General features: G+C 41.9%; 1 protein-coding gene across 1 annotated transcript; it reads right to left on the bottom strand.

The window, feature by feature from the left end:
* Window positions 1–6,472: 6,472 nt before the first annotated feature.
* Window positions 6,473–19,290, bottom strand: TRAPPC3 (trafficking protein particle complex subunit 3). The gene is made up of 5 exons (XM_072136818.1): window positions 19,103–19,290; window positions 15,088–15,185; window positions 12,916–13,015; window positions 8,503–8,685; window positions 6,473–7,605 (listed from the first exon to the last, which is right to left on the bottom strand). The coding sequence occupies exons 1-5, from the start codon at window positions 19,142–19,144 to the stop codon at window positions 7,486–7,488; spliced, it is 543 nt and encodes a 180-aa protein (XP_071992919.1). The 5' UTR covers window positions 19,145–19,290; the 3' UTR covers window positions 6,473–7,485.
* Between the last annotated feature and the right edge of the window lie 7,746 nt (window positions 19,291–27,036).

The following is a 27,036-nucleotide window of genomic DNA, read 5'->3' as shown; positions in this document are numbered from 1 at the left end:
TTTTATAGTGGTCAAAGAAAGAGATGTTAAAGATGTCTTTTTAAAATAACCCCCCTAAACTAAATATATTTCCATAAACTGCCATTAAAGAGCATTGCCTCTATCCCTTCATTGTCCCTCTACATGCCTGTAAACCTAAGCAATGAGGTCCTAAAGCTGTATGCAAATGACCTGTGAAATGTCCAATGAAGCATTAGCATATTCAAACTTTCCACCTTATTCATGAGTGGGAGGCACAGCCACACCCCCAGTGCTTGACTGACAGCCTGTATAATGGTGTGAGGCTGTATAATGATGTGCTTCCTGGTGCTGGTGCCCCCTGAAGCCTGTGTGTACATGTGTGTGTGTATAGGAGAGATACAGCAGCTCCAGGATGCAGCCATGTTATAGCAGAACATGTCAGGTACATGTGTAGCTGTTGTCTGTGTCTCTGTGTATTAGGAGGATGCAGCATGTCAGCAGATGCAACACACACACTAACTATACATTACTATACAATACACACAGACATGAGCAGGTGGAGGAGAGGGGAGGGGGAACAGGGGTGACATCACTGCCTCTAACCATGTGACTAGCCTCATTTACATAATAACGAAATGATGATTTTACAATGATTAATGTATGAATTGACTAGATAAAGGCTGGGATGGATCCTTGTGAGCTGCTCCAACAGGTTGTAGTGACAGGACAAGTGACACAGTCCTGACGACAGGTGTCCTTTAACCCCTTAGTGACATGGTCTGAGTGGGCCATGATCGCCCCCACATCTTGGGGGGGGCACCGATCGCTGCTATGGCAGCCCTGCGCGCCCTCGTCCTGGTCCCCTGCGTTCTGCGCATGCGGCTCCGGAGCTATTGCGCATGCGCAGAAGGCCGCAGATGCCGGGGGACCAGGACGAGGGCGGGCAGCTATGGGGAGCTGCGCGTCGAAGATTAAATGGTAGGCGGAGTAACGTGGCTACTGGGGCGTGGAGTAGCTGCGACTAGTAGCTTCATGTTCGGCTACTCCACGCCTCAGTAGCCGCATAAAAAAATTTACATATGCCTCCAATAAAGTTTTGTAAAAGACACCCGGTACGTGAAGATTAGCCCAAAAAAAGGCTATCCTCACGTCCCATTCATCCACCTACCACCCCTTCTACCTTTATAGGTAGAACCGGGATGGTAGGTTCCCTTTAAAGGGGTTGCCCATTCTTTTACATAAATTGCCCATGTGCCTTTACGGTCTTAAAAATAATCCCTGAATGTTCAACAATTGATTCATCCCTGATGCTTCCTTTAGTGCTGTCTGTAAACTATCTGTGGATCTTTGCATGCATGTCTGAGCATTGATGAATAGAAGGGACATGCTCACCCCTCACCGTGTCTGTCACTGAAACAGACTGAGAAAAAAAAATGCACTAGAGGCTGCTATTAGGACCAACTGAGGATTGAGAAACAGGAAGTTCTGTATATATGATGAGGGCAGCATGGTGAGAACAGAGAAAGGCTGAAACTCTCACAGGAGGCAAATGGACAGGTGCATATACATGCAGAGATATGTCTAATGGAACAACTTTATTGAAAAGTGGCCAACCCCTTTAAATGTGGGGGGTAAAATGCAGGGCATAATTTAACTTATGGTTCTCCTTATGGTGTGTATGTGTATACTACTAGAGAGCTTCATGTGTCATAGTTTGTATAATTTTGGAAACTACTAGATTAGGAGCTGCCTATCATGCTGTTGGATAGAAAATGATCACAAAAATTGTTGATGTAGCTGCCATAGAAGCTCTGGTTCAATTTCCTATGTGCTTCTATTCAGTAACTCATCGGAATCATTAGAATATCATATGTTCTAAGTTTCATTCTGGCTCAATTCCATTTAGAGAACATTCTTTAACACAACGTCAAAGAAAACATTGTTTTCTAATTCCATATTCTATAAAGACCCCTGTGCTACCAGGCGCACATAGGCACATTGTTCATAAACAACTCCTTTGGAGGACAAGTGATCATTTAATACGTCCTACAGGAATACTAATAACTTGGCTTCTTCTACATCTAAAAGAGAAGACCAGAGCTAATTACAGAACATGTGTAAATTAATATGGCAAGCGCTGCCAGGAAAGTGTAATTAGTTTGTGGGGTAAAGTCTCATAAAGAAACAGGATCTTTCCAAGAATTTGTGAAACAAAAAATGTTTGTAGCATATTCTAGCTTCTCAGTCTCTACTCCCCAATGGTATGAAGTATGCAATCACAAAGTACAGCTGTCTGTGAAAACTGCTCAATATTCCAGTTTTGGGTATAATAGGCCATATGTCTTTCTGGAGGACATTTGGAACATGAACAATAGAAATTTTTTCCAATAATTTAGGCATTAAATATGATTTTCTAAAGTTACATGGTTTAACTCTATGAGAAGCATAGATGTAATAGTAAGTCAGAAATCATGATTAGGGCTCGAGGCGCCACACATCTTTTGTAGTGTCATTCAGATCACCACACTTATGCCACCACTGATATCCAGGATACCGAGCCAAAAGATGTGGAAATCTCCAGCATAAAAGTGTAAGTTTTTAGGTTTTTGAATGTCTGCCAAAACTTTTTTTTTACCCGTATACTAAAACATATTCAAGTTATGGTTATACAATAGACATGAAAATAAAGTCCAGACTTTAGTCCAGATGTTAGGGTATCCACATTAAAAACTGTATGAAGGATTAGGGGTTTAAGCGCTTTAACATGACCGGCCCTGTTTTTAAAAAAGCCAAAAGTAGGACAATTGAGTCAAATGCCATTTTATGGGCAGGTTTGGGCATTTTCTTCATTAGATCGTTCTCAATTAAGCAGATAAAAGGCGTGGAGTGGATTTGAGGTGTGGTGCTTGCTTTTGGAAGATTTTGCTGTGAAGAAAACATGCAGTTTAAGGAGCTCTCCATGCCGGTGAAACAAGTCATCCTTAGACTGTATTCAAACAACTGTATGGGGGCCTTTGATATGTCCACACAATTTGCAGCCAGATCACAGCCTTCATAGAGGTCTATGGCACCCAACCATGGTGCAGTGAGCATACAGAGTCTCACCACACCGTGACCATGTCAGGCCAGCCGCTCAAGTTTCAATGGAGAGGGGAAGGGCATGGATCACTCTCTCCCATTCCTTCTCCAGCCGGCCAAGTGCTACATCTGGTTAACCCCTTCACAAGAGCCAGCCTATGATTGGTAATGCGCTATGGTATATGATGGCGCTATATAAATAAAAATTATTATTTTCATTATAACCAAGTGAACAACACTGACAAAAGTAAGGATTCAGCCCTATGGATGTTCCATCAATGATCCACTCTATTAATAAAAGACTTCATATCATAGTGCTAAATAAGGTCAGACTGTATTTAACAGAACTAGACAAAAGTTTTTTTTATTGGCTAAAAAGCGTTAAAAAGCATAAAATAGCTCCCATTACATCCTCTAGTCTAGACTTAAAGGGAACCTGTCAGCACATTTTTCCCAAATTCAGATCGTGATCGAGGTTCCAATAAAGCTATTTACTAAATGCCACCCTTCATTTAGCCTCACATCCCTATAAAATCAAGTCATTGTATCATAGTTTATCCGATTGAAAAAATTCATGTCCATCAAGTTCAACCAAGGAAAGGAAGGGATTGGATGAGGAAGAGATTTAGGGGAAACAATTCTATATAACATAACCATCAATGTTATCAAGGTGTAAAAAGGCATCTAGACCCTTCCTGAAGCTCTCTGCTGTCCCTGCTGTGACCAGCGCCTGAGGCAGGTTATTCCACAGATTGACAGTTCTCATAGCGAAAAAGCTGTCACCTCGGTGATTAAACCTTGTTTTCTCCAGACGTAGACAGTGCCCACTCGCCTTTTGAACAACTTACCACCATATTTTTTGTATGTACCATTCATATATTTATATAAATTAATAATGTCCCCTCGCAGTCGTCTCTTTTCCAGACTAAAAAAATCTAGTTGTTTTACTCTTTCCTCATAACAGAGACGCTCCATACCCCTTTTCACTTTTGTGGCTCTTCGTTGAACCCTCTCCAGCGCCATCCTTTTAATGGACCAGAGCCCAGAACTGAACAACATACTCCAGGTAAGGCTCACCTCTCCCCCAAGACATATGTTGCATGTGTATTATTAGCCCCCAGGTGCATAACCTTAAATTTATCCACACTGAACCTCATTCGTCAAGTGGATGATCAAACACTCAGTTTGTCCAAGTCACCCTGCAGCCTATGAACATCCTCCATAGACTGTATTACACTACACAGCTTGGTGTCATCTGCAAAAATAGATTCAGTGCTATTATTTCCTACCTCTATATCATTAATAAATCAAGAGAAAAAAAAATGGAAATAAAAAAGGGACAAGCGCAAAAGAACTATACTGTGGTAGTTTTAACCCCTTAACGCTCTGCGCCGTAGCTCTACGGCGCAGAGGTGTAAGGAGTGTATGAAGAGGGCTCACGGGCTGAGTCCTCTTCATACAAAGGTGGGGGTTTTTGCATATTGCACAAAACCCCCACCGCTAATAACCGCGGTCGGTGCTTGCACCGATCGCGGCTATTAACCCCTTCAACGCCGCCGGCAAAGTCGCCGGCGGCGTTTAAAAGAAGGCGGCGCGCGGGCGCCGCCATCTTTTTTCCGATCGCCACGCCCCCGAACGTCATCGGGGGGCGGCGATCGGTTGCCATGGTAGCCTCGTGTCTTCTTTTGACACGAGGCTATCTGGCAGCTGCAGATTCGTTACAATGAGCCAGTGGCTCATTGTAATGAATGTGCTGCAAAAATGCCATATATTGCAATACAGAAGTATTGCAGTATATGGTAGGAGCGATCTGACCATCTAGGGTTAATGTACCCTACATGGTCTAAAAGATAGTGAAAAAAAAAATAAAAAAAAAAGTTTAAAAAATAAAAAAAATTAATAAAATATTAAAAGTTCAAATCACCCCCCTTTCCCTAGAACGGATATAAAACATAATAAACAGTAAAAATCACAAACATATTAGGTATCGCCGCGTCCCAAAATGCACGATCTATCAAAATATTAAAACGGTTACAGGCGGCGGTGACCTCCGAGGCGGGAAATGGCGCCCAAATGTCCGAAATGCGACTTTTACACCTTTTTACATAACATAAAAAATGAAATAAAAAATGATCAAAATGTCGCACAGACCTCAAAATGGTAGCAATGAAAACGTCGCCTCATTTCGCAAAAAATGACCCCTCACACATCTCTGTGCGCCAAAGTATGAAAAAGTTATTAGCGTCAGAAGATGGCAAAAATTTTTTTTTCTTTTTTGTACACATTCGTTTAATTTTTGAAAATGTATTAAAACACAATAAAACCTATATAAATTTGGTATCACCGCGATCGCACCGAACCAAAGAATAAAGTAGGCGTGTTATTTGGAGCGAAGAGTGAAAGTCGTAAAAACTGAGCCCACAAGAACGTGACGCACGTGCGGTTTTTTTTCAATTTTTCCACATTTGGAATTTTTTTTCAGCTTCGCAGTACACGGCATGTTAAAATAAATAACATTACGGGAAAGTAAAATTTGTTACGCACAAAATAAGCCCTCACACAGGTCTGTACACGGAAAAATGAAAAAGTTATGGATTTTTGAAGTTGGAGAGCGAGAAAAGAGCCGGAAAACCCTCCGTCCTTAAGGGGTTAAAATGCAGGTGAGTTTTTAAACAGAGTAAGTGCTCACCTTTTTATGGTTGTGTTAAATCACAACCATACTAAGCGCATGTTCGTTATTGGACACCGCGGTTGCCTCTTCTACTGGTGCAGCCTCATGGGCTCCCGGTCTGTTATGGCACAAGTCCGGCAAAGTAACTGCAAATCGCTTTTTAGGTTAGTAAACCCTATAAAAATCCCTTGAGGTGTTAATTCTTATATATTAAATGATTTTTATTAAAAATAAAATATATTTAGATAAAGAAAACAAGGGGCATTTTTACCAACGATATGGAATTTTGCAAATGTTAGTGGGCAAAGGAACTTAGATGGTATCAGCCTGGTCACATGACATGAAGTTCTGAATGGAAAGATGGAGCCATGTGGTGGAGATGCTGAACACACCCCTGCGACTTCTGTTAGAGCTATATGCCAGGTAAGATAACAAAGCTGATTTTATGGGGATGTGAGAGGAAACAATTTTTAGCTAAAAGAAAAGTGGTATTTAGTGAATAGGACTCTATGGGAACCTGTCACTAGCTTTATTTGTGAAAAAATGTGGTTCCCTTTATTATCCCCATTGCCATATTACCACAAGCGGCTTTGTTATGTATGGGAGCAATACCATCCAATGTTAATATCTTGGAGTATGATGTAACAGCTGCGTTTTATTCTTCCCACAACTCCCGCTCATTAAGAGAGGCTCATGCAGCCAACCACTGCTAACATAAGAATTGTACTTAGGATGAAACAAGAAGAAATAAGATACTTGGGGTATTAGTAGAATTGTTTATATAGCATTTTTTGTTCGGGTTTTGTTTTTACAATTTTAAAACACAATTCTAAAAAATGGAAACAATGTACTGGATGGGAATGCAACATTTCTGGATGTGAGCTTTCTGGGAATAAACTGGGAATATTATTACAAACACCATCTTCAATGTATTTATTCCAAACATTAGACAATTATGTATGTAAAACTCAAGCTGACAAAACATTGTAATTTATAACAACATATTAATGCGTTCATTCTAAAAATCAGCAGCAGACCTGGAAGGTTCTTTCTCAGAGTTGCTCCGTTCTACATACAAACCTCTGTCCTATGTGGACCCCAGCTAGAAGCCACAAGTCAATAAGATTAAGAAGGAATAAGTTTCTGAACACATTCATTGTGTATGGATGATAATCATAAATGAGCCAATACTTGAATCAATGTCATTTCAATAATGGTATGACTGGTTTCAAGTTACTTATTGATACTGGAGCTGTTCCAGAATTTACCAGCTTCCAGATGGATCCTGAGGTTCACACGGACATAAAGTGGCCACAGGCTCAGATGTGCACGGGTTAGTAGCATCACTGAAAAATGCAGTGAGTTGGTGTTCAGACATTGGTTATTACAGAGATACAAACCAGATACCTGGGATAGGCTATAGTGGCGATCCATTATATCAGTGAGAAAAAACAGTTCTGTCTAGTAAAATTCTAGGGCAATAACATTTCAGTCTCCAAGTCTAGAGAACATGGTGCAGCAATCTGCAGGAGAAACATAATAAGAGTGGGCCTTATTATTGAAGGTTCACTTCAATAGGATAAAAGAAAATACTGGAGAATATCACAATGAAGAGTGAGAAAAAAAAACAAAAAACAACCCTAAAAAAAAATCAAGCAACGCTGTCAAAGACTTTCATGTGAAATTCACTACTAAGTCTCTCCAAGATGAAATGGGCTATAAACAACTCTTTCACTCAGACTGCCACATGGTCAGTGCAGACATTGCTTCTTTGGTCATTCCTCTCCTGCAGGCAAGTTGTCCTCAATCCTTCGAATAAATTTCATTCGAATTTCTGTGACACTGTCCCCTTTCAGTGTGTCCTGGGCAAATTTGACATCAACTGCCATTTGAACCTGAGGAGTAAATATATTATATCATTTTAATGCACACCACTATACAACATAGTCAAATAAAAGTACATACAAGTGTTTCAATGAAAACTGCTCCAAATAAGTAAAACAATTAAATCAGTACTCCTAGGTTCCTCCAGGTATTTGTTCACAGATGGCAGCATTGCTGTAAAACACAGACCGTGAGGACAGCAGGAGGGCAAATGCATATTCAAGGAAAAAAAAAATTCAACAATTTGAAGCAGTTATTGTTGCTGTGACAATTTAAAGTAGAGTTGTCCATGTCACAGTGAGGCATAGAGCAATGTATAATGCTACTGTGGCACTCTATAGCAGTGCTATGTAGGCAACTATGCATACTTAAGGGGGTTGTCAAAGTTTAAAAAAAATATATATATGTGGCCGGGAGCGGGCTGACTAAAATAATAAAGCTGTACTTACCTCCCGGTGCCCTCCCGTATCCAGCGCTGCTGTCGCTCCGGTCCGGGCGCCATGTAAACAAACATGGCCGCCGGAGCAGCGCTGGATTCAGCTTCCGGCCGGCCGTGGCCGGGTACGCCTATCCGTCCCTATACACAGCATTGTGTATGGGGGCCGGAAGGTTGTCGTGTCCGGCCGGAAGCTGAATCCAGCGCTGCTCTGGCGGCCATGTTTGTTTACATGGCGCCCGGACCGGAGCGACAGCAGCGCTGCATACGGAAGGGCACCGGAAGGTAAGCACAGCTTTATTGTTTTAGTCAGCCCGCTCCCGGCCACATATATATTTTTATCAAAACTCGGACAACCCCTTTAACATTAGGCCAAGATATAGCATTTATAGGTTACCATACTGTATAATCACACAACATATTGAAAAGGTGGGTGGGGGCATGAGGGTGGTCAGGGTCAGCAGTGACTTACCATTTCTAGGGCTCCTCTCAATACTCCACATAACATATTGGAATAGATAAGGTTGGAATGATTGTCAGGTAGCTCAACAAAATCTACTAGAGGATTGTTTTCCAGAATAAGAGAGAATTCGTCTCCAGCAGGACTCCAGTTTGTGATAGTAGGTGTGATTCCCAGGTACATTTTAAATGCCACCTAAACATGAGAAACATTAGGTACAATTAATAGCTGCTCAGTAATAGGTAATTTGTGAACTAGTCAATGTATTAAATTCTTCTTTGACTCAAATTATGTGATCAAATCTGTGACACAAGAAGAGGGGTGGCAGATAATAATCTTCCCATACATAGGATGCTCAATGTGGGTAAAGTCAAAGATCTGGGGGGTGGGCGGGAGGAACTAGGAGAGAGCACTTGCCCCACTCTCTTTACGCCCCGGCTCTGACGTCGCTGGTTAGGAAGAGGAGGCTTGCAGCAGGGGGCCTGAATAAGCTGGGGAAGCTTAAGTCTGAGCGTCTCCGGCTGTTTTACAAAGTCAATATTTCATTATTAAAGATGCTGGAAAACTAGTAGAAAAGCACCCCCTTCGCCCATCCCCCAGACGGAACAAGCAGCCTAATTAGGACACTCTACCACCATGAGGCCTTAAAGGAAATTAGTTTTGGAAGTTTACTAGTCTTTTTTTGTGGCCAAATAATAATAATAACAATTCTTTATATATATATATATAGCGCACACAGATTACGCAGCGCTGCACAGAGTTTGCCAAATCAGCCCCTGTCCCCATGGGGCTCACAATCTAATCAACCTACCCCTATGTTCCCATGTTCTACTAGCTCAGGCCCACAACCTTTGTACACACCGCATCTTGAGCGTGCCGACTGCTTTTACCACAAATCATAGATGGTTCTATTCCTACCCATCTCTGCGGTCTGTGCAGTATTTTTCTAACTTTAAAGGTATGACTATTCACTTTCATAAAATATCCCATCCCTGCTTCTTTTTGCATTTTAATAAACATTTCTGTACTTTCATTTGTTCTTGTCTTAATGTTATATGTCTTATGTAAACCCCTTACTGAAAGTATGGCACCATGGAATTAATGGTATTCCACAAATAATTATTCATTAACAGAAAGCGAAAACTTCTTTGAAAAGAACATCCACTACGGTATCTTCACAGACACAAAGGTGGTTAGTCTTATCAAAGTACCGTATTTTTTGGACTATAAAGCGCACTAAAAATCCTTATAGTCCGGTGCGCCTTATATATGAACCTAGACGTTTTAGCAGGCATAAATTGATGGTGCGCCTTATAGTCCGAAAAATACTGTATATGACCAATATACAGAATATATGGTAGAAAGAATTCTGTCTTATATAAAGGTTAATGTATAGACATATATATAAAATACAAACACACGCAGTACTCATCCCGTATACAACAAGTAGACATACTTTAATTTCAGAACAGAAACAAATGTTCTCTAAAAATATCTATGCCGATTGCTCCAATTTGCACAATATGGCTGCTGTGACCTTAAAAATAAAAGTAAATAAATATTCTGCTGTTTTACGAAAGCGGCCAAAGGTTCTGGCAGAAAAATACATGGTGCATTATGGGAAACAGACTTAGCCCCTGCTGATCTGGCGAGGAATTAATGCACGTGCAGAGCAGTATGTCATGAAGTCATATGAAAAGACGGAAGGGGGAGCCTAGGAGGACACGTGTACCAAACAGACTTCTAGGCAAACAACTTGCATCAGAAACCCAAGAGGCATTAGCACATGGAAAAATAATTATTGCAGGTTTATACATGTCATTCCATATTACAGATCGGAGACGGGAGTCCCCGAGTGTAAAATGCAGTTTCTTCTAGAGCAATGATTCAGTGATTCAGTCTGTAAAAGTCTATACAATTTACAAGAAAGGCTTATTTTTACTCTGCTCAAACACATGTGTCTATAAAATGTGCTGCTGGTCCTTCTTCCAAGTTCATTATACAGTTATTACTGGCGCGGCCGTCTAGTCTGACCTGCACAACTACCATGAAATTTCCAACAGCAGAAAAGTTCAAAGTGAGATCCTTCTCCTTTAACCTGTTACCGCTTGAGTCCCAGTCCGGCTAATATCGCTCCATGTTGAGCCGTTGCCGGTTTAGCTCTGCATGGAAGCCGAGAGGGCATCTGGAATTGCGGGGTCTGTGTAACTTAAATTGCGGATATTAACCTTTTGAATGCAGTGGTCAGCACGATTGCAGTATTTAAATGGCTGCAGAGATATTCCCTGCTCGATCGGTGTGTTCCCCCCCCCAGCGTTTTCAGGGAGTGCTAATGATTGCTATGGCAAACCTGGGGTCTGAGCCAAGACCAAAGAGCTGTCCATAGTAAATGCCTGTAAGAAGGGAACTTACAGGAAGTGTGTCAGCACATGCATCAGCAATACTTCCGCATTACAGGGTATTGAAATGAACAATGTAGAATGCTTGTTTATGTCCCATAGTGGTTTTACATATAAATAAAAGAATAAATTGACCAAAAAGCCCCATTACACATTACACTTGCATATACAATTTAAAAAAAATCCCATAATTAGTATCGTCACATGAGTAATGACCGGTACAAGAAAACAAAATCATTATTTTTTCTGCACAACGAACAAAAAAAAAATTACCTATTTTGTCCCATATAAAAAAAAGTGTATCCACTAAAAGGGTATTGTTGTAAAGCACAACATATATCCCACAAAAAAAACAAGCTCTCATCCAGCTATTTAGACCAGATTTTATTGTACAAAATTAGTAAAATGTAAGCATAAATATAGAAATTTGGTATTGCCGTAATTGTACTGCCCCATGGAATAAAAATAAATCTAACATATTACCTAGGGCAGTGATGGCGAACCTTTTAGAGACCCGAGTGCCCAAACTACAACCAAGACCCACTTATTGCAAAGTGTCAACACAGAGATCTAATTTGTGATTTATACTCCCTTCTCTGTCACAGTTTTCATTGATACCAGCACCCTGAGGACACCAATAAAGCAGAAAATAGAAGAAATTTGGATGATCATTGTAGCGTCCCTCAAGGGTCCCAATAAACAGGAAGAATTGTCAGGGCCGCAGTAGAAGCTACAATGAAAATCCAGATCTGTCCACATCTTCCCACTATTCCAATAGTCCCAGGCAGCGCTGTCACTTTAAAATAGCTCTGTGCACAGCAAGTACCTGGGCTGTCTGGGGCTGCCGGAAGATACCGGGAGTCCTCTCTGGTGATGGCCTGGGTGCCCATAGAAAGGGCTCTGTGTGCCACCTCTGGCACCCGTGCCGTAGGTTAGCCATCACTGACCTAGGGTTTTTGGTGAACATCAAAAAAAAAAAAAAAAAATCAATTACAACCATTCACAAAAAAAGGTAATACATTTTCATAAATAGAGCATAGACACCCCAAAATAGTCCCACTGAAAAATGCATCTCATCCCGCAAATAAAAAGCCCCCGCATGGCAACATTAATGGAAAAACAAATATTTTATAGCTCAAAAAAGTGCACCATGAACCAAATAAAAACCAGTAAATTCTATAAGGCAAAATTGGCTAATGCACTGCCCTCCTTCCCTTCTGCGCCTCGCTGTGCACCCCTACAACAAGTAATGTCCACATGTGGAGTGTCTCTGTACTCGGGAGAAATTGCATAACAAATTTTAAGATGGAATTTCTCTTTTTATGTTTTGTGAATGTGTAAACTTTAGAGCTAAATGAATGTATTACGGACAAAGTTGCACCATTATAAATTTCATCTCCTTTTTTATTTAATTACTAAGATTTCAAGGGGTTAACAGTGTTCCTAAAAGCTGTTTCTGATAGTTTGAGGAGTGCAGATTTGAAAATGGGTTGATATATAGGGGGTTTCTAATATTATATTTTTTATTTCATTAAAAACAATGATCCCAAAACACTCGATTCTGAAATCTCCTTGAAACTACGGAAAACCGAAGCTTGATTTGCAAAGCTGTGTGACATCAAAATAAGTTATCCAGACATCAAAAATTCTGAAAAACGTAAAGCAGACATATGGGAAATGTTATTTGGTAACTAATTTGGCTGGTAAAACTATCTGCTTGAAAACAAGATAATTTTGAAATTTGAAAATGGCAATTTTTTTTTTTAATAAACAGACAAAATTTACCACTAATAATGAAGTACAACATGTGCTGAAAAACTATCTCAAAATCGCTTTGATAAGTGTTCAAATGTTATAAGGATACAAAGTGAGGCATGTCAGAATATAAAAAATGGGGCTGAGCCCTAAGCTATAAACTGGCTACGTCCTGAAGGGGTTAATATCAAGACAACAAAATATTAGTATGATGTTGTATGTATGAAAACAATAGTAGTATGATGATGGTACTTAAAGGATAACCCCTTACCTTAGCTATAACATCTGCTGTTTCTCGAAAATCATGGCACCTTCCAACATTAGACCGGGCCAAAAAATCTTCAATTAGCCTCACACCTATGTTATATCCCCTGTATAGAAAACAAATTAAGGAGGAAGAAGAAAATATACTGAACTTATTATGACCATGGACTACTGTTATCCACATGAAGTTAATATTGAAGCTTCCTTTTAAAATAACAGCAAGCAGAGATCTAGAAAACCATAAGGAACCGATACAGAAAGTATATTGTAAAATTGTATAACTTTTCATTATGCAAACTTGGGGTGCGGTCACAGGTCACGTTTAATGCATGCATGCAACAGCTGTAGAGAGTTTTGCCTAATCAAACAGTTGTTAACACTTGTGTTTACAAAACACAAATGTTAATGTTTGCATTAACAGTATGTTAACAAATGCATGCATTAATACAAACATTAACATTTGCGTTTTGTAAACGCAAGTATTAACAGCCGTAAAACCTAAAGCACAGAATAAAAATAAAAAATGAGATACATGAAAAAGAATGCTGTTCAGAATGAGAGAACACTAAGGGCGCGGTCACATGGTGTGTTTTGGTTGCAATTTCATTGCGTTTTGAAACGCATTACAAAAGCTGAGATGAGGTGATTTGACTAATTATATTACTGTTAACATTTGCATTTACAAAACGCTGTGTAAACGCGATGTTAACATTTCCATTTTGTTAACACTTTGATAACACAACCAAAACGCACCGTGTGACCGTGCCCTAATAGATACCTGCAAGTTATTGCTAATTTCTTTAATTATCTGACTTTCAGACATCTTGATATATCTGCCCCATTATGTTCTCTGGCAAACTAGGAAAAGTGTGAACCCAAAGTTTGCAAAGAAGTCAGTGAAAAGAAGTGAAGGAAGTGTCCTGGTTTGGTAAATGTTTTCTGCAGGAGGAGTAGGACCTCTTATACAGCTACATGGAGGAGTGAATGCAAGTGTGTATTAAAACCTTCAACAACACATAGTTCCTTTCCATCTTTCTTCACGCAATCAGCCAGCAATTTTCATGCATGACAATGCGTCCTGTCACATAGCAAAACGGGTAAAGCAGTAGCTTGAAACTGAAATCATTGAAACAACGTTTCAGAGTCCTGATCTAAACCCAATAGAAAACTTCTGGAAAATCGTTGGTGACAAAATTATGGACAAGAAAACCACAACAGCCACAAAACTGTGGAAGACACTGGAAGGAGAGTGGACCACAATCACACCAGAGAAGTGCGAGAGACTAGTGACGTGCTGAAGTCATTCAAAACTAAGGCCTGTACACTTCCTACTGTTGGTGACTACTGTAACCTTCAGAAAATGTAGTTAGAAGCTTTCTCTGTGCCAGTTATTGCTGTTTTGCAAAATAAAGGTTTTAAGTTTATATAATTTGGTAATTTTGTAAAACAGTGGCATTGTGTAACCCTTACAAAAATGTTCAAAAGTTGATTAATGGAGCTTACATTGTAAAGCATGCCTTAAAGGAAACCTACCACTTCCGATGGTGCTTTTAAGCCGCAAATACAGTGCACCAGCTAAGGGTGAGCTGGTGCCGACGCTTATCTTCCTTATGTTCTTAAACAGATGTAAAGCGTTTAAACGCTGTATTAATCTTTATGTAGGAAGTAGCTTCACCGCACCACAGTACGTGTTCGGTGCACCACGTGCGCGACCACTTCCTATTCAGACGCATGCACGGTCACGCGCATGGTGCGCCGAGCACGTAACGCGGTGCGGTGAAGCTACTTCCTACATAAAGATTAATAAAGCGTTTAAACGCTTTACATCTGTTTAAAAACGTAAGGAAGATAAGCGCCGGCACCAGCTCACCCTGAGCTGTTGCATGGTATTTTCGGCTTAGAAGCACGATTCCAAGTGGTAGGTTTCCTTTAAGCCTGCTCTGACTTCTGTTATTATCATCTTGCACTAAAAACAGAAGTCTAACAGATCATTGACTTTAAATGGCTTCAGTTAGTGTCTGTTTGCACCACATACATTAGGATTATTTCAGCCATTAAGAGTTAATTGAAAGCAAAAGGCTTTTTAAAAGATCTGTAGAGTTCCGTTATTGTCATAGGAGGTTCTAACATGGGTGTAAATTGGGTCTGAAATTATAATAAGATAAGGACTTTTACTTACATTTTCTCTAACTGCTTATTGACATCTTCGTCGTTTTCATAGTCTTTGCATAACTGTGCAACAAGGGATCCATAGGTCAAATTGAAGAGCTCAGAGTTCTAGTAAAGAGAATACATACATAAAGTTCAGCAGATCTGGTTTTAAATGTAAACCTCATAACATGCACATATCACTAAGAGGTTGTACTAAAAAAGGTAGCATACATGCAAAGATTTACATAAAAAATAAAGTGCAAGATAATGTGATACACGGAGTGGCATTAACAAACACCGTATACATGCAGATTTTTAGGAGAATTCTGCAATAAAGTCTGGAAAAGATAGAAAGAAAACTTCTATGTTATAGTAGATATTTGTGGCCTGCCAAGCAGCATGCATACAGCAAGGTCCATATAGACGCAGTGTGATAAAGCCTACCTAGAGGAGTGGGCTAAATCTACATTACAGTGGTTTTCTCATCAAGAAAAGCCTTCATTTAAAATAAAGGTAACTTTGCAATAAGCAGAGTCTGTCTTCACGTTTCTATTGTAGTAGGTGATGCCAGAAAAATATGGAAATACATGGAAACCATTAATGTATAAGGCTCTTCAAGCAATGTATTTAAATGCCGATTATAGCCGTGTGTCACTTCCCAATCCAGGTTATTCCAATCTGATCACACGTTTAACTTTATTAATCTCCTAAATATTTACATTTCTTCAATTGCATTAAAAATAATAATTACCTTCGTGAAGATAATTTTAAATAAATGTAGCTATGTTGTCCCCGAGAAACAAGATCCCTGCACTCTGACAGCAGTGACCAAACACGCTATTGAAGCACTGACCACCTAAATTCAGCACTCAGCACACAGGACGCTTGTAGGACATGCAGTTACTTTTTGTTTCTTTGCACTATCAACCCAGCAGTGGTGGATGTATCCAAGGACAACAATCTCACTTCTGAGGGACAACGTGGTTACATTTATGGGAAATTATCTTCACACAAGTATACATAAATTTTAATAACATCCTGTTGAAGAAATGTACGTATATAGTAAATGAAATAAATTACATGTCTATGTCCAGATGAGAATACCCCTTAAATTGTGAATGTCCAGATTGGAATATCCCTTTAAGTGCTCAATATATTTTAACGGTTAATACAAATTGGCTGGACAAATGGGGGGTGGGGGAAGCGTCGCACATGTCTTGCCGGGTGACATATTCCCTTTATGAAACAAAAGTGAAGAAAATAAAGGCTATGTTAGCTTAATTAACCCTGAGGAAGTCAACAGTTTGGTGACGATACGCGTGGGACTTGCTCCACCCGCTATCCAGCTGACCTGCCACCCTGGCTCTTCCCCCTCTACTAGGCACCACATGTCGTCCTCCTTTTTGGGTATTGTATGAGCAGGTTGAGGGTTTTTCCAGGTCATAGACTACAAAACACTTTTTTGCACAGGGCACTTTATTGTATTTTTGGTATTTAGTAAGTTTTCAGACCACTCATGCTATTTGTTTTACAAACACCTGTTTACCTATGCATTATTCTGACCGTGGATAGGGAGTTTAAGGGATTACTGCCCTTGGCAGCCATATACACCCATCGGGTGTATTTTTTAAGTGTTTTTAAATTCCTTGATGTCTTGTTATTTCTATTGTCTGTATTTGTACTAATAAAAGAATTTTGTCTACTTTATGTGATCCCTTGTACGCATCCAACTTTCTCTGTTTTCGGTTGTTGAATTATTGGGATGCGTGGATATGGCATTATTATATACTGCGGTGGTGCCTGCTCTCCTTTTGTTTAGTCGAGAGCTTAATTAAGTTGCAGAAGGTAATTGGGGACAGCTCTGAAGAGCACCGCTGTATGATGAAGGTCCTGTCCCTCTGATGCTGCAAGATACATCAGGAGCCCATGCTGCACTGGCAAAGATTTGCACTATAAACCAGAGACCTTTAGCTTGAATGGTCATTGGCTGTGGTGAGTGCGCAGTTAGAATGTAGAGAGTTCAAGCCACGCGCTGCCTTACTCCACCGCCGGCTGCGGATCCTGCAGGTGAACGTAAAGGGGATAATAATTGCAATACCTGGCAGTTCGCAATGCGTTGAGATTATTTCAGGGCTTGTATGCCAGAAAACTGGTGTACAAGTTCTGTTAAATCTCTCCCGCTGTCTTTCTTTGCACATTTGTAGCCTGGTAAATAATGAAGGTTGGGATTGCTAAATAAAGAGAATAGGTCAACCTTACAAACAGAGTAAAAAAAGTAAGTTGCCATGCATGCAGTGCCCAGGAAACAACTGCTCAAAACACTAGGGTCACTTCTGAAAACTGCATTATAATCACAGATAGAAAAAGGATAAAAGGTGTGATAAAGCCGTATGTAAACACGTACCATGAGATGCAGAGAGGCAGTAGGTGAAATGAATGGCAAATACCAATACTATACAATGAGCGCAGTTGGCAGATGGAAAGAGAGGGAAAAAGTTGTTAGGCGATACAGGTTTAAAGTTGGAAACTGCCAGCAAGCTGGGTGACCAGGGGTAAGTGCCACATTCATACACAAGCAACACATGAAATCACAAAGACATGCTAAGCATATGAGCAAGGCTAAAACATGGAACAGTGTTGCCATATGAAGAGATAAGGCAACGAAAACAAAAGAACCTTTCCACCCTTACACTAAATAATGTGGTCATTTTTACCTTCCTGAAGTTTTATCAGGTTACCTTTGCTGGTCATATGGAATCAACTACTAACCCCTTTGTAAAGCAACTCATCACTATACCATATTTCGAGAGAACATCTCCATAGTGTGGTACACAAAATAACATGCCATGGTTTCTAAACCAAGCAGATAGATACCTCCCTATGCAATCAGAGACAGTAAGGCTGCAATGACCTTCATATGAACACTTTTTTACACCACACCTGGACACCATGAGCAGTACCTGTAGTAAAGAATGTCCTACATTCACACCCACATGAGGAGGGTGGACCCCTCTTCATAGAAAATAATGCTGCATGGACGGTTTTTTTTTGCGGCCATGGCTTGGAACAGTGAACACTTGGGGGCCACAGCTGTCATTGCCTGGAGGTCATTTGAATGCACCCTTTGGCTGTGTTTTACACGTAGCGGTTACAATCCAAATTTCTACATCATCTTTCTAATGTATTGGTGAACTCAGGACGCCAATACGATTAAAACCTGTGATACAGCAGGAATCAATAAGTTACTGCTTAAATTGTCATGTTGGCACTTTGTGACATATAAGCGGGTTTTGGTTGTAGCTTGGGCACTCTGTCTCCAAAAGGTTCGCCATCACTGCCCTAGACTATGGTAGTCAGTCATTGGCCTCGGAAGTCCAATGTGCTTGGCTAATGTAGCCATGCAGGTAGAAGGAGACATCATCACCACAGTCCTGCAGACGTCCTTGGCACATTAAGTCTACAGCAGACTTTTCTACGGATCAGAATTGGTTGACTAATATATCTCACAAGCAAATCCACATGTAGCCAATGCAGGCTGAGGTTCCTTAGTTTACATTTTGTTGTGGATCTGGACATGAACATTTATCTGCAGAAAATCTGGAATTTTAGACACAAATCCAGGTCAGTATTTGGGGTAGTGTCTGTCACTACAGAAATATTGCAGGATTTCCCAGCAGGTCCAAAAGCAGAAATGTCTGCAGGACCCCTGTAAATAAACACAGGTGAAAAATTAAGCTGTGTAAAATGTGTTTATAGGGGTAGATTTCTTACTTTTTCTCTGGAAATCAGAGGAGGTCAGCAAGATTGTTACATGAGGACAGTGCACAGCTCAGGATGTGTGGTACAAGAACCCACCACATAACCTGCCATCTCCACTGAGATTGTAGACCCCACTATCAGCAAGTGAGGACATAGCCTTACCACAGGACAGCCCCTTATCTGGGCCATTCCTACTGTAAGCAACAATGGCTCCTTCTAGCTAGTGTACACAGGGAGCTCCACAGCAGTACGTCAGGCCTGACACCCCACCAGCCGCTCCTCACCATCTTCTTGCTCTCGGTTCCTCTGTTGGTCTGTCGAGACATGGCTCCTCGTCTTACCGGCCCCTCCGCCACAGACAATAACAACTGTAAGCTCTACAGTCCAGGAAAAGGAGAAGCTGAAGCCTAGGAAGCTGAAGGACCTGTGGGGACGTCACGGTCATGTGATCAGTCACATGTGGGAGGAGTGAGGTGTCTGCTGTCAGCTGACCGTTCAGCGGCGAAGCTTGATGATGTGGAGACATGCTCACTCAATGGAGACCTGTATATATGATACATGCAGTATAGCTACCGGAGACCTGTATATATGATACGTGCAGTATAGCTACCGGAGACCTGTATATATGATACGTGCAGTATAGCAGTGTATATATAGTGCACTTACTTGAGACCTGTATATATATATATATATATATATATATATATATATATATGATACGTGCAATATAGCTAATGGAGACCTGTATATATGATATGTAAAGCAACAGAGCTGTGTATATAGTGCACTTACTGGAGACCTGTATATATGATACATGCAGTATAGCTACTGGAGACCTGTATATATGATACGTGCAGTATAGCAGTTTATAGAGTTCACTCACTGCAGACCTGTATATATGATACGTGCAGTATAGCAGTGTATATATAGTGCACTTACTGGAGACCTGTATATATGATATGTGCAGCAGAGCTGTGTGTATAGTGCACTTACTGGAGACCTGTATATATGATACGTGCAGCAGAGCTGTGTATATAGTGCACTTACTGGAGACCTGTATATATGATATGTGCAGCAGAGCTGTGTGTATAGTGCACTTACTGGAGACCTGTATATATGATACGTGCAGCAGAGCTGTGTGTATAGTGCATTTACTGGAGACCTGTATATATGATACGTGCAGCAGAGCTGTGTATATAGTGCACTTACTGGAGACCTGTATATATGATACGTGCAGCAGAGCTGTGTGTATAGTGCATTTACTGGAGACCTGTATATATGATACATGCAGCAGAGCTGTGTGTATAGTGCACTTACTGGAGACCTGTATATATGATATGTGCAGCAGAGCTGTGTGTATAGTGCATTTACTGGGGACCTGTATATATGATATGTGCAGCAGAGCTGTGTGTATAGTACACTTACTGGAGACCTGTATATATGATATGTGCAGGAGAGCTGTGTGTATAGTGCACTTACTGGAGACCTGTATATATGATACGTGCAGCAGAGCTGTGTGTATAGTGCACTTACTGGACACCTGTATATATGATACGTGCAGCAGAGCTGTGTGTATAGTGCACTTACTGGAGACCTGTATATATGATATGTGCAGCAGAGCTGTGTGTATAGTGCACTTACTGGAGACCTGTATATATGATATGTGCAGCAGAGCTGTGTGTATAGTGCACTTACTGGAGACCTGCATATATGATACGTGCAGCAGAGCTGTGTGTATAGTGCACTTACTGGAGACCTGTATATATGATACGTGCAGCAGAGCTGTGTGTATAGTGCACTTACTGGAGACCTGTATATATGATACGTGCAGCAGAGCTGTGTGTGTAGTGCATTTACTGGAGACCTGTATATATGATACGTGGAGCAGAGCTGTGCGTATAGTGCACTTACTGGAGACCTGTATATATGATATGTGCAGCAGAGCTGTGTGTATAGTGCACTTACTGGAGACCTGTATATATGATACGTGCAGCAGAGCTGTGTGTGTAGTGCATTTACTGGAGACCTGTATATATGATACGTGGAGCAGAGCTGTGCGTATAGTGCACTTACTGGAGACCTGTATATATGATACGTGCAGCAGAGCTGTGTGTATAGTGCATTTACTGGAGACCTGTATATATGATATGTGCAGCAGAGCTGTGTGTATAGTGCACTTACTGGAGACCTGTATATATGATATGTACAGTATAGCTGTGTATAGTGCACTTACTGGAGACCTGGATATATGATACGTGCAGCAGAGCTGTGTGTATAGTGCACTTACTGGAGACCTGGATATATGATACGTGTGATTTTGCAGTAGGCTTTTGTATCATTATGCAGTGCCAGTTTATGTTACGCCAAATAGCACCCTATTGCTGCAAAATGCATTTCGGAGATCCTGGCTCCTTCCTCAATAGCCTTAGTTTAAAGGAGAATCCAGACCAAATTTTCAAGTTACCCCTATGTTCATTTAAAGCAGAGAAGACCAGAGCAGCCCTAAGGCTACTGAGGAAGGAGCCAAGAGCTCTGAAACGGGTTTGACATTATACAGTAACGTACATCAAAATACTAAACCCTTATCTTTCATGATGTAGAGGGAAGAGTGATAAGAAAGCTAGAACAATAATTACATGTTCTTTTGAGCATAGCAAAGAGCTGCATTATGAACCACTGGTAGTAGTCCACATGAGGCAGTTGGTAAGACTTGATAGACTGGAAACTTTGAGACACAAAGGAAAACAAACTAATGTTTTCTTTCCAGAAATGAAAAACATTCATTTCCACACACACGCAAAGATCGGGGATAATAGAACTAGTGCCTCCCTTTCACTTAACCCAGTGGTACAATATGGAATATCGTAAGGAGCTTTGCAGCTATGCTTTCCTAATATATATCAAGTAAACCTGTAGAAGATGCATTATCTAAGGCAGCGACCTCCCTAAAATTTACTCGGATATGGGTAATAGTCTTCCCCTCCCAGGACACTCCCTTGTAACAGCTAAAAAAGAGCCATACAATTGATGTAACCATATTAAAAAAAAAATACTATTCCCTGGAATTGGATTCTTCAACGAAGTAGATGGTTAAGTTTTATATCTAAATTAATCAACATGGACAGCTGTGCAAAAATGAAAACTTAGATCTGATTGGTTGCCATGGACTAGACAGTACTTCTTTCAAAAACTTCTGATAAATCCAGAGACAGTCGCTGGAATGAGAGTGTCAGAGACGGGCAGTCGCCGCAATGAGAGTGTCAGGGACGGGCAGTCGCCGCAATGAGAGTGTCAGGGACGGGCAGTCGCCGCAATGAGAGTGTCAGGGACGGGCAGGCGCCGGAATGAGAGTGTCAGGGACGGCCAGGCGCCGAAATGAGAGTGTCAGGGACGGCCAGGTGCCGGAATGAGAGTGTCAGGGACGGCCAGGCGCCGGAATGAGAGTGGGATGATGGGGTGATTGTCACTATGGCGCACACTGGTAGTCAAAATTGATTCGGAGAGTACTTCACAACAAATCTGTTTATTGGTGTCTCGATAACACAACGCGTTTCAGAATCAGCGGCGATTCCTTTTTCAAGTGAGGAGAGACTAAAAGAACATATAGGTTCAATGTGTGTCAATAAAGGACAAGAAAATAAATTGAAAATAAAAAATAAAAGCAATCCGTATAAAAATGCCAATAGAGTGTTAGGGCGATGTAGATAAAACATTGCATGATATCATAGCATGGTATAAACTAATGAAAAACGTACATAACAAGTATTAATAGGTAAGCCAACATAAAAAACATCAACTAAGTTTAATACAGAGTCCAATAAAATGGATTAAAGAGAACCCGTCATGCAAAATAACCCCCTAAACTAAATATATTTTCATAAACTGCCATTAGAGAGAATTGCCTCTATCCCTTCATTGTCCCTCTACATGCCTGTAAACTTAAGCAATGAGGTCCTAAAGCTGTATGCAAATGACCTGTGAAATGTCCAATGAAGCATTAGCATATTCAAGCTGTCCAGCTTATTCATGAGTGGGAGGCACAGCCACACCACCAGTGCATGACTGACAGCCTGTATAATGATGTGAGGCTGTATAATGATGTGCTTCCTGGTGCTGGTGGCCACGCCCCCTGCAGCCTGTGTGTGCATGTGTGTGTGTATAGGAGAGATACAGCAGCTCCAGGCAGCCATGTTACAGCAGAACATGTCAGATTCATGTGTAGCTGATGTCTGTGTCTCTCACCTGTATATTAGGAGGATGCAGCATGTCAGCAGATACTAGCCATGCTTTACTATACATTACACACAGACATGAGCAGGGGGAGGAGAGGGGAGGGGGAACAGGGGTGACATCACTGCCTCTGACCATGTGACCAGCCTCATTTACATGATAAAGAATAGATGATTTTACAATGAATAATGTATGAAATAACTAGATAAAGGCTGGGATGGATCCTTGTGAGCTGCTCCAACAGGTAGTAGTGACAGGACTAGTGACACAGACCTGATGACAGGTGTCCTTTAAGCATATAATGAAATTGAGCGGAAATATAAATATAGATACAAAATAAATAAATATGAATGTAAATATAAATATAGATACAAATAAATAAATGTGAATATAGATACAACAATAGACATATTAATGAATATATAAAAATGAATATATACAAATGACAGGGTAAAAAGAATGTGGAATGGAAGTGGAGTGTCCATGATGGATCCCAATAATGAAGTAGGCAGATAGCAAAGGAATACTTATAGCTTGTGGAATTTAGTGGTCATATAGACAAAAAGTAAATAATGCAATGCAGAGAAACATGAGGCAAATAGATAAATGAGGGACTGGGGTTCTTACCTAGAAGCTCAGGTCTTAAGTGTCTTCCCAGAGCTGTAAAGGTGTGGTGGGAGTGTGGTCACTTTAAACAGACTGATGGGGGAGTGGCTTGCGCCAAAAATGGGGGTGTGGCTAACTAAAATTTTTTTTTTTTTCTTCTTCCGCTCCTTTTCCTTTTATCCTAAAAATTACTTTCTAAGGACTCATTGAGACCATTCGGGACCAGACAATTTATTTTAAAGATACAAAACATTTCTCTCTGGCGGAATATATTAAGTCGTTCACTCCCCTCAGGGATTGCTTCTATTGGGGTTATTGAAAAAGTTAGAAAGTCTTTTTGGTGATGCGTGAGAGCGTGTCTGGAAACACTATGCTTAGTGAAACCATTGGTAGTGTTGCTGCGATGGTTGTTCATACAGGTTCTTAGGTGCTGTGATGTTCGACCTATGTATTGGAGACCGCATGTGCATTCCATAAGGTAGATTCAGAGGAACAGTTCATAAATGATTTGATGTGAAATACCTCATTTGTGGTGTTGCTTCTAAAGGTATTGACTTTGTTTGAAATGTTGAGGCAACATTTGCAGCTGGTTTGGCCGCATCTGTAGCTCATGGTCAGAGTGTCAGGGACTGGCAGTCGCCGGAATGAGAGTGTCAGGGACTGGCAGTCGCCGGAATGAGAGTGTCAGGGACTGGCAGTCGCCGGAATGAGAGTGTCAGGGACGGGCAGTCGCCGGAATGAGAGTGTCAGGGACGGGCAGTCGCCGCAATGAGAGTGTCAGGGACGGGCAGTCGCCGCAATGAGAGTGTCAGGGATGGGCAATGAGAGTGTCAGGGATGGGCGATGAGAGTGTCAGGGATTGGCAATGAGAGTGTCAGGGATTGGCAATGAGAGTGTCAGGGATTGGCAATGAGAGTGTCAGGGACGGGCAGTCGCCGCAATGAGAGTGTCAGGGACGGGCAGTCGCCGCAATGAGAGTGTCAGGGACGGGCAGTCGCCGCAATGAGAGTGTCAGGGACGGGCAGTCGCCGCAATGAGAGTGTCAGGGACGGGCAGTCGCCGCAATGAGAGTGTCAGGGACGGGCAGTCGCCGCAATGAGAGTGTCAGGGACGGGCAGTCGCCGCAATGAGAGTGTCAGGGACGGGCAGTCGCCGCAATGAGAGTGTCAGGGACGGGCAGTCGCCGCAATGAGAGTGTCAGGGACGGGCAGTCGCCGCAATGAGAGTGTCAGGGACGGGCAGTCGCCGCAATGAGAGTGTCAGGGACGGGCAGTCGCCGCAATGAGAGTGTCAGGGACGGGCAGTCGCCGCAATGAGAGTGTCAGGGACGGGCAGTCGCCGCAATGAGAGTGTCAGGGACGGGCAGTCGCCGCAATGAGAGTGTCAGGGACGGGCAGTCGCCGCAATGAGAGTGTCAGGGACGGGCAGTCGCCGCAATGAGAGTGTCAGGGACGGGCAGTCGCCGCAATGAGAGTGTCAGGGACGGGCAGTGGCCGCAATGAGAGTGTCAGGGACGGGCAGTCGCCGCAATGAGAGTGTCAGGGACGGGCAGTCGCCGCAATGAGAGTGTCAGGGACGGGCAGTCGCCGCAATGAGAGTGTCAGGGACGGGCAGTCGCCGCAATGAGAGTGTCAGGGACGGGCAGTCGCCGCAATGAGAGTGTCAGGGACGGGCAGTCGCCGCAATGAGAGTGTCAGGGACGGGCAGTCGCCGCAATGAGAGTGTCAGGGACGGGCAGTCGCCGCAATGAGAGTGTCAGGGACGGGCAGTCGCTGGAATGAATGTGTCAAAAAAGTTCATAAAAAAGGGATGGTCAGTGACAGTCTGAGACAGTACATAGATATATATTGGAGGAGATTTAGTTACCCGTTCCTTGGAGTTCGCAGAAAGTGCATTGTCCACTGATAATGCACCTTGCTGTGATTCACTAAGATTGTGCGCCCGATATCCTGCATGTGTCGCTTCCCTGTAGGTCCGACAGAATTCACCTTCTTCTTCGTGGTGCATGTAAGTGCATTGTGACACAATCTTTAATCTTTAATCTTTAATCCTGCGCTAAGTCGGAATAAGTCGGATCATCTGACGCCCCCGCCCCCCCCCCATTTCTGTTGCTTGAAAGCCAGCGCAGCTGCGCCACAATCCGATCGCATGCAACACAATCCCAGTGCAAACCCCTGTTAAATACCTGTCAAAGATATGCAAATCCCAAAACTAGTGAACAGTCCAACGAAAGTGCGATCCGTGTCCCTTAGTAAATAAGCCCCATTACATTTTTTTTTGTTATAGCTAAGAGCAGTTATTTAGTATCCCGGGCAACGCCGGGAGCTACAGCTAGTGTGTAATAAACCAAAGTCCATTTTAGTAGATGGTGTCTTTATGTATTGCTTTTTAATGATACTCAGATTCTAGCATCTAGCCTATCATTGTTGCAAAAAAAGAGAAACACAGGCAGAAAAAAGAGAGAGACATTATAGACACATGTATCACAGGCAACCAGAGCCAAAGATACACACTGCCTGAAGAGAGAAAAGCAAATCACTAGAGAAAAGCCACAGACAGAAAAACAAAGATGCATTTGCTCCACTGAATAGTTATAAAGTGTACTAAGACAATAATCAATAGATGGGGAGGATTCATCATGTTCATGAGTTTTACACCAAAGCAAGGTTCTTTAGACCAAATGTTGTTTCTGATACTTGCATATTATGGCATATTATTTATTGTTTTCATATTATTTATTATTTATTGGTTTCAGGTAGGAAACGTTCTGATTTTGATGCATGGATATGCAACATCCCGCACCGGGGCTTAGCCTTTTCTTGGGGCCTGGAGGCAGCCAGGGCCCAGAAGACTGGAGTGACTGGCTTATGCAGCCTTGGGCACGCTATGGTCACGGTGCTTGGTATGGGGACTGGAGGGCTCTCCTACAGCCTGGCAGGTCTCCAGCAGGTGGTGTGTGCAAGAAATATGGAGGGAGAGGCAGATGTACTGGTTCTCCCTGGGGCAACCCCTGAGTGTCTGTAGGATAGGTCCCTGGGTAATGGATGGGGAAGCCCATGGTAGTAGACAGCCGTATCCAGGGATTAGACGGAGGCAACGTTGTGCAAAATAACTCACGGTTCAACAACATTGATTAACAGGTAGCAGGTAACGGACCAAACAATCAACAGCAGATTCTGGTATTGGAGTCGTCATGGAGAGGGTCCTCAGGAATAGTGCACCAGCCTGGTAGTAGATGCAGGTTGGGAGAATTTGGATGGAGCTGTGTCCAAACTGTGGCAGCTGCAGCTCTGGATTAGGGTCTCCTGACTCTGGGTCCTGGGATTGATTACTTTGGTCAGCACTAAAGGTGTACTGAACACTGTCTCTCTTTTCACTCAGT

This window comes from Engystomops pustulosus, chromosome 2, assembly GCF_040894005.1.
Source record: "Engystomops pustulosus chromosome 2, aEngPut4.maternal, whole genome shotgun sequence".
NCBI classification, from domain to species: Eukaryota; Metazoa; Chordata; class Amphibia; order Anura; family Leptodactylidae; genus Engystomops; species Engystomops pustulosus.
This window is presented reverse-complemented; position numbering and strand designations above follow the sequence as displayed.